We start from the raw sequence: 12,314 nt of genomic DNA, 5'->3' as shown, positions 1-12,314 counted from the left end.
ACACATGGGATACTGCGCGACTAAAGTTCATAAACAAGTTTAAGACTCAAGTTTTGTATGAACACATGAACATCCCAAAGCATTTAAAATAAAAAGGGATTAGATACGAGATAACTCACTTGATAAACGATGCGGTGTAAGATATGCAAGAATCAACTCTTAAACAAGCAAGGTTAACCTATAATTAAAGATTATTGTTTTAATGATTTGTTTCAAGTCTTGATTATAAGTTAGCATAATTAATAAGTAAATTATAATATATATTACCGGAAAAGCAGGAAGAACAAGGAGGAAGACGGAGGCAGAGAGGAAGACGGCAGAGAGAGCAAGGAGCAAGAGAACAGGAGAGATTAAGTGTTTTGTGTGTGATGTGTTAGGAAAAATAATACTATTATTTATAGAGAAACCCTAGGGAACACAATCCTAGAAAAGGGGAAAAGATCTCAAAAAGCAAAAGATATCAAAAAGCATAAGAATCCAAAAGCAAAAGATATCAAAAGATATGGCAGCTGCAGGGGGCAAGATAAAGCTGACAGGGAACAGTAACAGGCATGGGCGGTTCAGATAAAGGTACTGGTCAAGCATGGCAAAAGCAGATCTCAAAAGATAATGTCAGTCACTTTTTCTACCAACCAATGGGGGTTGGTACGCATGCTGCGCCGAAAGTAACTATTCAGACATAAAGCAGATTAGGTCAACAGCTCAAAAGATAAGACAACACAAAAGCAAACGGCTAGATTTAAACAGAAGATACAAGGGTTAAGCGCGGGAAGGCTGAGTGCGCGAGCGCGAAGGCTGGCACAACAATCCTTAGCGCACTGCGGGAAGAATCACAAATCCTTAGCGTGCTGCGTGAAGAACAAGAATTCTAAGCGCATCGCGGGAAGAACATACATTCTTAGCGCATTGCGGGAAGAACATGCATTCTTAGCGCGCTGCGAGAAGAGTTCTCTTCACGCATCGCAGGAACAAGATGTCTTCACGCAGGCTTCCATGTAAGGAGTCTGGCGCGTGGAGCTGCAGACATCCTTAGGCGGGAAGAACCAAAGGACAAGCAAAGAGGAGGGAAACAAGGCGTAAGGGTGGGACGGCGACAAGAGGGAAAAGGTGGAAAGAGAGAAGAGGGACGGGACGGCGGAAAGAAAGAGAGAGAAAGAGGCGGGAAGGAAAATATATATTATTATTAAAAGTAAAATATAAGTATAAATATTAAATAATAAAAGAGAGATCGGGTCAGAGAAACGGGTACCTGGGTCGGGTCGGATCGGGGCAGATGTCACACTGGATGCGCAACTGTCTCGAATACCTTGCTGAGATCAAGAAGAAGAAGGCCAATGGTGAAGGCTCTTCTCGAGGTATTTCCATATACGTTATTGAACTTTTCACTGTCTCTAGCAACACATGGGTATTTGATACCGGATGTGGTTTCCACATTGTTAATGTCTTGCAGGAGCCTGAGAAGTGGATGAAACTGAATAAAGGCAGCATGGAACTCATCGTTGGAGATGGGAAGAGAGTACCAGTTCTGGCAACTGGAGTTTTTCATTTTACTTGTCCATATAGCCTAGTTTTTCCTTTGAATAATTGTTTGTATGCTCCTGGTTTGACCAGAAACATCATTTCATTTTCATTGTTGCTTGAACAAGGTTTTAAGTACGTTTTTAATAGCATGGCTATTTCTGCTTACTTAAATGATATCTTTTATTTTGAGGCTAAACCTCGAAATGGTATTTATGAGATTGATGTTCAACCTGATAATAACGTATATCATCTTTCAAAACGTATCAAGACTAGCATCAATGATACTTTTCTATGGCATTGCCGACTTGGCCACATGAGCAAGGCAAGAGTTAAAAGACTTCAATCCGAAGGGATTATTGAATCCACAGGATCTGACTCGTTTGATGATTGCGAATCTTGCTTAGCTGGCAAACTCGCCAAAGACTCATTCACTCATAAAAGTGAACTAGCAAGTGATATGTTAGGACTCATACATTCTGATGTATGTGGACCTTTCAGAACCATGACTAGAAACCATGAAAGATACTTCGTTTCCTTTATCGACGATTATAGTCGATACGCTTATGTGTATTTTATGAAACACAAGCACGAAACTTTTGAAGGGTTCAAAGAGTTTCAAAACGAAGTGGAAAAACAACTTGGTAAAACCATTTAAATGCTTCGATCAGATCGAGGTGGAGAGTATCTCAGCTCAGAATTTATCACTCATCTAAAAGAGCATGTAATTGTTTCACAGCTCACTCCACCTGGCACACCCCAACATAATGGCGTGAGCGAGAGGAGAAATCGAACTTTGCTAAACATGGTTCGATCGATGATGTGTAGAACTAACTTGCCTCACTCCTTTTGGGGTTACGCCCTTATGACCGCCACCCGGATTGTCAATCTGGCTTTAACCAAAAAGGTAGACAAAACCCCATATGAGATATGGCATGGGCGAAAGCCCAACTTGTCTTTCCTTAGAGTATGGGGATGCGATGCTTATATCACAAGTGAATCTGATAATAAGCTCGATCCCCGCGGCGTAAAAGTTGTTTTCGTCGGATACTATAACCAAAGCGGTTATTATTTCTTTCATCCTGATACAACTTCGATATCTATCAAGAGGAAAGGCCACTTCCTCGAGAAATAATTTCTCGGTCGAGGAACTGGAGATAACATTGTCGATCATGAAGAAATTCAAGAACCACAAACAACCGCGGAGGAAGTTGGAGCGTCTGATCAACAAGTTGTTGTTGCTGATACATCAGACGTGAACACGAGCGTTCGCAGAAGTAGTAGGACTCCCGTACCAAATTCTAGATACCTATGGCATTTAGATGGTCCCGAAGTCTTATTAGTAGCTGAGTCTAATGACGAACCTACTAACTACAAATCTGCAGTCTTGGATCCGCAATATGAGAAATGGCGAGATGCCATGAACGTGGAGATGCAATCTATGCATGATAACCAAGTTTGGAATGTAACATCACGTAAATTTCGGGCCAAAAATATCAAGTTTCCAAAATAAAAGGACCAATTCTGTCAATTTCCAAACTCCAGGGTCTAAAATGTAAAATCTGTTTTATTAACCCATCGCGCTACGCGACAGGGTCAAGAAAGACACCCATCGCGTACCGCGATGGGGTGTCTGACACACACTGACACGTGTGCCACGTGGCACACGATGGTAACACCTGCTGCCACGTGTCACCACGCGGCAACACGACCGCCACATGTCGCCACATGAGGCGGCGCCTGCCACGTGTCGACACGTGGCAGGTCTACCCGCTGACTCACCAACCCTATATCGCGGTACGTGATGGGGGAGCCAGGGAACCCATCGCGTACCGCGATGGGATCCGGTTGTGGTTATAAATAGGGCAGCTACGACATTTCATTCTCACACCACAATTACACACACTTACTCTCTCTCTAGCTTTCTCTCACTACCTCGAAGTTCGTGCCAACGATCCGTCTCGATAAACGTACCCAGAAACCTCGTTTTCCGTGCCCTACACCTTCGATAAACGTGCCACTTGCCAACAAAGTTCCAAGTGTAGAGTAGGTGATGACCGACGTCCCGATAGCTATCTCGAAGTACGTGCTGGTGTCTCGATAAGCGTGTCAAAGGATTAATCAAGCGTGTGTGGATAAGATGGATAGAGTCGAAGTGCTGCCCGAGTGAGAAGGGTATTTCTAAGCCAAGCAAGGTAGGCATAATGCCCGACCAAAATAATAATAAAATATTATAAAAGCTTAATACCCAAGTCGAAGTTATTCTCGATAAACAAAGAAATGAATAGCAAAGAAAATAAAGAAAGAAAAATAAAATATATATATATATATGAGTATATATATATATGTATAAATAGTCTTTGTTATAAAATATATTATTTAAGTGTAATGAGTATACTTAAATAATAAAGAAAGAAATATGTTTCTTAATAAAGAAGAAACGTCGGGTTTTTATAAATAAACTAAAGGTTTATTAATATTACTTTTCAACTAAAAGTTTTAAAGTAAAAAGAGATTATGAACTAAAGGTTCATCGAGATAAATAAGACTAAATGTCTTAAGCCGAATCGTGTATCCGACTAATGAAAGTTATACTCGTACTATAGGCGCGAGATAGCGAGAAAGACTCAACGGACGGTGTTGGAAGCCGACCTCATTCGAAAGGTGAATACGCACCACTTTTACAAACTTGTTTTCAAACAAACAAACGTGTTATGTGTAAAACTTTACATGAGGCTTCGTGTCTCTAAAAACATTATAAATAAGAGTATAAGCCAGCCCTCAGGCTATGGTATACGTTTGTCTGGATCCTTACATATGTGGAATGCGGTGGGCACATCGCACCCCGCTTGGTCACAACCTCCAGCCACGATGGGCCGGACCTAAGCAAGATTAGAGCTTGAAGGACAAAGAAGCTCTAGAATCCGATGGCTCGGATAATTTTGTGTAAATATTAAAACATGGTGGTTTTGTAAACTATAAACAAGTAAATACTAAACGAGACTTTTGTTTCGTCTTTTGTAATGTAAATATTTTATATTATCGATCCTTATGTTTTTATAAAGACTTCCGCTATAACCCGTTACTCTGATTTATTTACAAATATGGTACCAACTATGGATCATACCTCTAGGCCTAGAATGGGGGTGTGACATGGAACTTGGTTATGCTACCCCCGATGGCCGGGCAGTAAGGAGCAAATGGATTTTCAAGAGAAAAACCGACATGCATAGAAATGTGCAAACCTATAAAACACGGCTAGTCGCGAAAGGTTTTACTCAAACTCAAGTTGTTGACTATGATGAAACCTTTTCTTCCGTTGCTATGACTAAGTCAATAAGGATATTACTTGCCATTGCTACATACTATGACTATGAGACATGACAAATGGATGTCAAAACCGCTTTCCTTAATGGACATATTTCTGAAGATGTCTATATGGTTCAACCTGAAGGTTTTGTCGATCCAAAATATCCTAATAGGGTTTGCAAGTTGAACAAGTCAATTTATGGACTCAAGCAAGCATCTCGAAGCTGGATTCTTCACTTTGATGAGAAAATCAAAGAGTTTGGTTTTGTCAAAAATGAAGATGAGCCTTGTGTTTACAGAAAGGCTAGTGGGAGCACTATATCATTCCTCATCCTGTATGTGGATGATGTACTGATCATTGGAAACAACATTCCTATGCTTAAGGAAGTTAAGAACTGGTTGGAATCATGTTTTGCAATGAAGGATCTTGGTGAAGCTGCTTATATTCTGGGAATCAAGATCTACCTAGATAGATCTAAGCGGCTTCTAGAGCTAAGTCAAAGTACATACATAAGCAAATTCATGACACGCTTCTCAATGGACAACTCCAAGATAGGAGCTGTTCCATTGCTAAAGGAACCGTTTTAGCAAATCACAGTCTTCGACAACGGACATTGAGACAAAGCACATGCAAGCAATTCCATATGCTTCAGCGATTGGCTTTGTCATGTACGCTATATTATGCACTAGACCTGACGTATAGTAAGCGTGTTTGGAGGAGTGGAAGAGGAGATCATTGTAAGGTGTTACACTGACGCTGACTTCCAGAATGACCGAGATGTTTCTCGCTCATAATCTTCTTGGATGAAGAAATTCATAGCCAACCTCGATCTGGTTCCAAATATAGGAAATTGATCGACGTGATATGTGATTACACAAGTGCTATTGCTCAAGCCAAATAGCCCAATTTTCATCACATGGCCAAGCACATTTTTAGTTCCACTATGTACGGGAGATACTGGAATGAGGTGACATCATAATAAGCAAAGTAGACACAGATCAAAACCTAGCAGACCCGTTCACTGCCGATGACTCAGGACAAGCATGACCAACATAAGGATGCTATCGGTCTTAGATTAGCAAGTAATTTGTTTTGATTTAGTATTTGGATGTATAAACATTTAAACAGTTATACTTTTGAGTTCACTTTTGATTTAATGGTTAAATGCAAACGTTGAATATTATAACTGTGTTGATTTTAATACGTTTAATCCATGAATATTGTATTCTAAATTATCCGTAGTCGGTCAGACTCGTGGGAGCGATTATGAATTAAGACTATTCTGACTTTAGACTCAAAGGGTTGACTTCCAAACTCACAGACCTCATTATGAATGACGTTGGATGTAACTCGCATCAAATCATATTCATGGGTCTTAGTCATAAGATGCATTTGATATTGGTATACTTATTTAGTATCCTTAGACATGAGATACATATTAGAACTTTCGTTTACTAAAGGTATTCTTTGATCAGTGTCAACCGCTGTCGCGTAACTGCCAGTCATAAAGGCATTGGTTGGGAGTATTCTGAAGTTCAGTGGGAGTTGTATGTAATCAAGATGGGATTCTGTACTCTTACATGATATGTAACAGTTAGACATCTTGGCGCCTTCGTTGATTCAAACTGGTAAAGTGTGAGGCCTCACCCAAGCTTACTGTGTGTTTGATTGGACCACTTTGACTCGAGAACGAAAACGATAATGATTGAACACCATATGAGATTGATTTGATCCATGTCTCATTGTTCAATTGATGTCTTATACGGAAAGGATAAATGACAACTATTACTATATTTTCATTATCTTGCAATAGTGTATTCCAAGATCCTTTGGTTAATGAATATAAAATGTCATAACTTGTTGGGGGCAGCCATGTGTAGCTAGAGCACCGCTGGCTGTTAGGTTAAGGAACTTAACCAGAAACCGTCCAAGTGGGAGACTGTTGGATATTGTGGATCGGTTCAGTTAAGTCAACGCGGCCGACAAAGTTACGACCCGTAAGAGTTACACCTTGGGTAACGAGCATAAAATCCGCTTAAGTAGTTAACCGGTATTGACGAATAAATAACGGGATTATTTATACTAATTATAAATAATAAAATCTTAAAGATTATTTATTGGATAAATAATAATCGTGAAGCGGGCTTTTAAACGAGTGTTGGATCGAGTTGGACCTGAGGCCCGATTAATATTCATTATCACAAACTAGAAGATTATCTATATATATAATCTTATGTTATGTGTTTAAAAATATCAAGAAAAGGGTTTTCTTGGATCATACGGCTGAGAAGTCCAAGAAATTAGGAGGCATAAAGAATTAAAGTTGATGCCCTCCTACTGTAGATCTCGAACTTCCGCTGTGACACCGCCAACAGCCAAGCACCACTTTATTTGTTGCTGCTGCTGCTGCTGCTGCTGCCGGATACTACTGTCTACTGCCGCAACATATCGCGCACCATTATTTGGCGCCACTCGTTGCTCCCGCTCGTCTCGTTATCGTCACCTAGCGTCGCTCGTTAACTCTCGGTGTCTCAACGGTTAATCATTAACCGACGTATTATTTATCTCATCGGTAGTTAACAATATATTGTATATTATTACTGTGCTCGTATGGCTTTGTAACCAGATCCTGTGCGGTTCCATAAAGTGATGATTACTTGGTTTTAATATTCTAGCTGTGTATTATGTTATTAATGTGATTAATAATTATGAAACTAATTTTATAAAACCGGGTTTAATTGTTAAACCGTCGACTGATCACCACTAGAACCCAACAATTATATTATTCAAATTAATTGACGATAAATATATAGTTAATTTAGATTTTGGAAAAAAGGTAATCCATGCATGTGATAGATTACGCAAACATGGTTAAGGATGAAAGACATCCAAGATTACCAAATCTAGTTTGGTAGACTGCATCATGTTTGTCGACCAGTTGATGCGTAATGCACTTTAAGGGGATGAATGCCAACCAATATCTTTATATTTAAATATAAAAAAAAAGTATTTTCTACCATATTATTTCTGTAAAAGTTGCCGTTTATATTTATCTTTATACCAAACTAATTTATCTTCATAAATATTCTTATCTGATTAATGATTACCCTCGGTTGTTCCCTAGTAAGAAGTTGATCAAAGAGTTAGCATACTCGTATATAAACCACCTTAATAGAGATAAAGATATGGCTGCAGGGGCCTAACTTAAAAATAGACATACCTTGAGTTATGGGTGAAATTACATGACCCATCATCATCTAACAAAAAGATCTTAACGAGCCGGACCTTGTGGCAAATGATGTAACTGGTTTTGCACATATGTCAACATAAAATTCATCATTTGTTTACATGTGGAGATTCATCAAAAAAGGTGTTTAAAACTGACTTTTTTTACCATTGTGCCTTGAAATTGATAGATTTTACAATTAATTATTCCTCGTATCATATATATTATCACCTTTTCTCCCACTCCAAAGAACACTGATTATGATATGGTATTGGTTATTAAATTCAGTTTTCTTTAGAAAGTAAGACAAGTAGACGTTTATGTTGAAAGTTGAAACACGATTTAATAATCTTGACGCCAAAAAATATTTTTCCAAAATAAAATGTATTTTTTGTGATATTAATCTCTTGCAAGAATGAAAAGGCACAGCCAGGCTCATTAAATGTGACTTTTAAGACAAAGCTCTTTTTAAATGATAAAAAAAGACAAAGCTCTTTGAAACAATAAGAGGTCATTAGATTTTTTATTTTATACGCGTATTTAACAATTAACTCATTTTCTCATTTTCTTGTATAACAAGAAAACAACGCTAAGATCAAACTAAAACCAGAAAGTGACCAATCCTCTTACGAGGTAAGTGATTTAAACTGAAAGTTAAGTGTGGTTTAGTGTAATGAACCTTTCGGTTATATAATACCTATATAAATTTGTTGAAATACAAATTAGCTAGAGCGAATAATTGTGTAAGCAAAACTAACGTTACCAAAGAGTACCATTATTTTGTATTCTCTTTCGACCTTGATAAAGTTATTTTGTATTACTATTAACATTGATTTTTGTTTTGGAAAATTCAATTTTAAACAATCAGTTTTTTATTCAATTAAAAGTTATAGTTTATGTCATAGAAGTATAGAACTTGAAATTTATGAAGTTTGATCAATGCTTTGAAGTTTGAATATAAAAATGAACAATAATTCACAAATATGAATTTATAAATGTCAATTTGTGTAATTTCTTTTAACTGCAATCTGAAGGAAAAATTCATAAAACCATCAAATTTTAATAAATACAACCCAGTATCCTTGTATAAACTTGAAAAGTTTTTAAATTTTATAAATATATAAACCAATTAAAACTAACTAATTTAGTTTACAAATTTAGACAAATTAAGTTTTTACATGTTTACAAATTTTAAACACTTATTAGTAACTCAATTTTGTAAAAAAGAAAAACTAACTGAATATTAGAAGGCCAATTAGCTTAGCTCAACTGGTATTGAAGAGAAGGTGTAGATTTGAGTTGTAGACCGTAAGATCTCAAGTTCGAATGTGATCTCAATCGAGTTTTACCACAGTGAACCTTCGGGCAATGGATTTTTCCCAAAGCAGGAGATGGTGGGCACGAGCTTCCCAACATTGTTTGAGAATACAGGCGTATAAAGTCGCCTTTTGTAATAGATTATTCTGGGTGGCTAAACTTTATACGTTGGCCATTCAAAAAATGGAAACTAAATTAATATAGAAATGTCGTCTCGACCATCAACACCACAAATTACATTTGTATGTCATTGATGAGACACTTTTTAATTTTTCTACCTGCTCCATTTGAAGATGGGATATAATGCTATATTTATAAAATTTTTGTACTAAATTTTGCTTATAAAATTACTTGATTTATACATGAACCAGTCAATTTTACAACTACTCTATGTCTATAAATTAATCAAGATATATCAGGCGTGTGGCATCATTACAACCATATAGTTTAATAATACGAGTTACATCTCATTTATTGAATTAATAAGATGATGTTACATCATTTTTTACAAAACTGGATATCTAACCATACTTTACAATTACAAAGTCAAATAAAATAAAACAAACCTAACGTTAAACCACCGGTCTTCCACCGACAGTTTAATTGGTTCTTCTATAACCTACAATATAAGCTATCTCATATTTTACCATTCCGTAGTCTACTTATCTTTATAATACATAATATATATTACTTATTATTATTATTTACATAACTGAACAGCCATTCGGATTCTCGTCACTAAACATCCCCGTATCGGGTTGTTGATACATGACACGAGGGTCGTTGATATACATAGTTGGCGGTGACATTGGAGGCGCATATGATCTTGGGTAATCCATTGCGTACCCGTGATTATACCCTTGGTATACATAACCATGATTAGAATTAGAAGACGATGCAATCCCATAATCTTGATTATAATAACCCGGACCGAACATTTGCATAGTGTACGTGTGAGGATCTTGTCCATGATACTCTAACTTATTAACCACTTCAATCCCTTTACTCTTGTTTTCACCATCACCACCACTTGCTGCCGCCTTGTCGCCACCGCCCTTATTTTTATCACCATCCCCCTCAACTTTTTCTTTCTTGTCATCTTTTGTTTCACCACCTTTGTCTTCGGGTTTAGGAGGGGCAATATCGACCTTTCTCTTAAACTTTTCTTTTAAATGCGGTATAAGTTCTTTCACATTCATTGTCCCTTTCACGGTTACCAAGTCCTTGCCGGCATCCGCCACCACAGATTCTACGCCTAATATTAAAAAAAAAATTATTAAACTATTCGCCGCCCAATTAAAAAAAATCCCTATTTCATAATTATAAATTATAAATTCAGTACATCATCACAAACTTATTTTAAAATTTTGGTTCTTACCCAATTACGATAATTAATTAAAGTACTAAACTGATGACCATTTCATAAGTAACTTACCATCAACTTTTGAAATGACTCGTTTAATTTTGTGTATGCAACCGGCACAATGCAAAGGAATCTTTAGAACCACCGTAGTCGATTGAGGCTGTATCAAATTTCAATCACCGATTAAATAATTAATTATATATTTAATATAATTACAAAACAGATTAATTATTAACTAATAACAATACCTCTTTGGGCTTATTGTCATCAGTTTTTTTATCGTCTGATTTTTTTTCCGGCAGATTTTCTTTTTTCTCGACATCTTTTTTGGGCTGAGGAGACAAGATCTCTGCCTTCTTTTTGGTCTTGAACTCAACTCGATCCTTGACGCGCGTGGGATCCACTTTCCCAGTTACCGTTAGTTTGTTTCCGGCGGTGTCTGCCTTCACGCTTTCAACACCTGGTAGTTGTCATTAACCGCCGTTAGTTACATCAAACAGCAGTTAGAAGTTAGAAGTGTAACTTACGCCACGTGCGTAATAAACACACATTCACCTTTTTGTTATATTTCAACTTTCAACGGTTGTGTTTTTGTTTTTGTTTTTGTTTTAATAAAACTAAAAAGATTAATTAATCTTTAAATATTTAATATTCGTTGGCAACCCCGTCAAGTTCATTGCTTGACGGAATAAACAAACCATTATCACAAATTCATGATCCTTTTTGCATAAAAATGTTATTTGAATATATCCTAAGTTTTTGAGACAAGAATCTCTCATGAAGCAACCTATGTGTATGTATCCCTAATGAATAGGGTTAAGGTCTGCCTACATCTCATCATTTCCTATTCAAAGACTCTGTCAATATATAGATATTTGTGAAATTTATTGTGTATGGTTGTTTTTATATATCCTACCTTCGAATTGGCTAACAGATTTTTTAATTTTTTTGGCACATCCATCACAATGCAAGTCAACTTTTAGAACCACGGTAACGGGACCGCCTTCGGCATCTGCCGGCTTCTTGTCACTAGCTTCTTTCTTGGTATCATCTTTCTGTAAAATGGTATTGGAAACAAACAAAATGAAATTAATTTCAGCTTAAGGTTGATGACTAGAAAAAGAGAAATTGAGGCTAAGGATTAGGAACACTAACCTCACCCATTGGGATAATATAATTATAGAACAAGGGGTTGTGTTGAAAATTTGTAAATTGGTTTGAACTTTGAAGCGTGGAATTGGAGGGATGGGTGTGGATTTATAGGGAGCACAAAAATATTTTAATGATAACACATGATATATGCACATGTGGTATGTATGTATGTATGGCGCGTATGTATGCGCATGGGTTGAATCCGGTGGGAGGGTAATATATGGTCCAAAAATTAATCGATTTAATAGAATTGCTAAAAATGTGACTGGACCCGGTTGGTACTGGTGGAAATTCGGAAAGCGAGGCCCCAATAAAAAAAATACATCATTCCAGAAGCATCCACAATAATATTTTTGGCGCTACTTTAAAATTACTTAAATTAGTTATATGTTTATTTTATTCATCACCATAAAATAATTCTGAATATA

At 36.9% G+C, this 12,314-nt stretch overlaps 1 protein-coding gene across 1 annotated transcript; it reads right to left on the bottom strand.

Moving 5' to 3' along the window:
- Positions 1 to 9,873: 9,873 nt before the first annotated feature.
- On the bottom strand, positions 9,874 to 12,030 carry LOC143544121 (heavy metal-associated isoprenylated plant protein 5-like). The gene is made up of 5 exons (XM_077036274.1): positions 11,890 to 12,030; positions 11,651 to 11,789; positions 10,983 to 11,194; positions 10,807 to 10,894; positions 9,874 to 10,626 (listed from the first exon to the last, which is right to left on the bottom strand). Exons 1-5 carry the CDS (start codon positions 11,896 to 11,898, stop codon positions 10,076 to 10,078), a joined length of 999 nt encoding a protein of 332 aa, XP_076892389.1. The 5' UTR covers positions 11,899 to 12,030; the 3' UTR covers positions 9,874 to 10,075.
- Between the last annotated feature and the right edge of the window lie 284 nt (positions 12,031 to 12,314).

Source organism: Bidens hawaiensis, unplaced genomic scaffold (assembly GCF_021521415.1).
Source record: "Bidens hawaiensis isolate Kalapana, Puna unplaced genomic scaffold, B.hawaiensis_p1.1 tig00013428_1, whole genome shotgun sequence".
NCBI classification, from domain to species: domain Eukaryota; kingdom Viridiplantae; phylum Streptophyta; class Magnoliopsida; order Asterales; family Asteraceae; genus Bidens; species Bidens hawaiensis.
This window is presented reverse-complemented; position numbering and strand designations above follow the sequence as displayed.

Excerpts from the sequence above, each read along its gene's own strand:
- LOC143544121 (XM_077036274.1), bottom strand. Across the intron at positions 11,195-11,650 it reads ATCTGTTAGCCAATTCGAAG|GTGTTGAAAGCGTGAAGGCA; the intron begins GTAGGATATATA and ends GACAACTACCAG. Across the intron at positions 10,895-10,982 it reads ATGACAATAAGCCCAAAGAG|CCTCAATCGACTACGGTGGT; the intron begins GTATTGTTATTA and ends AATTTGATACAG.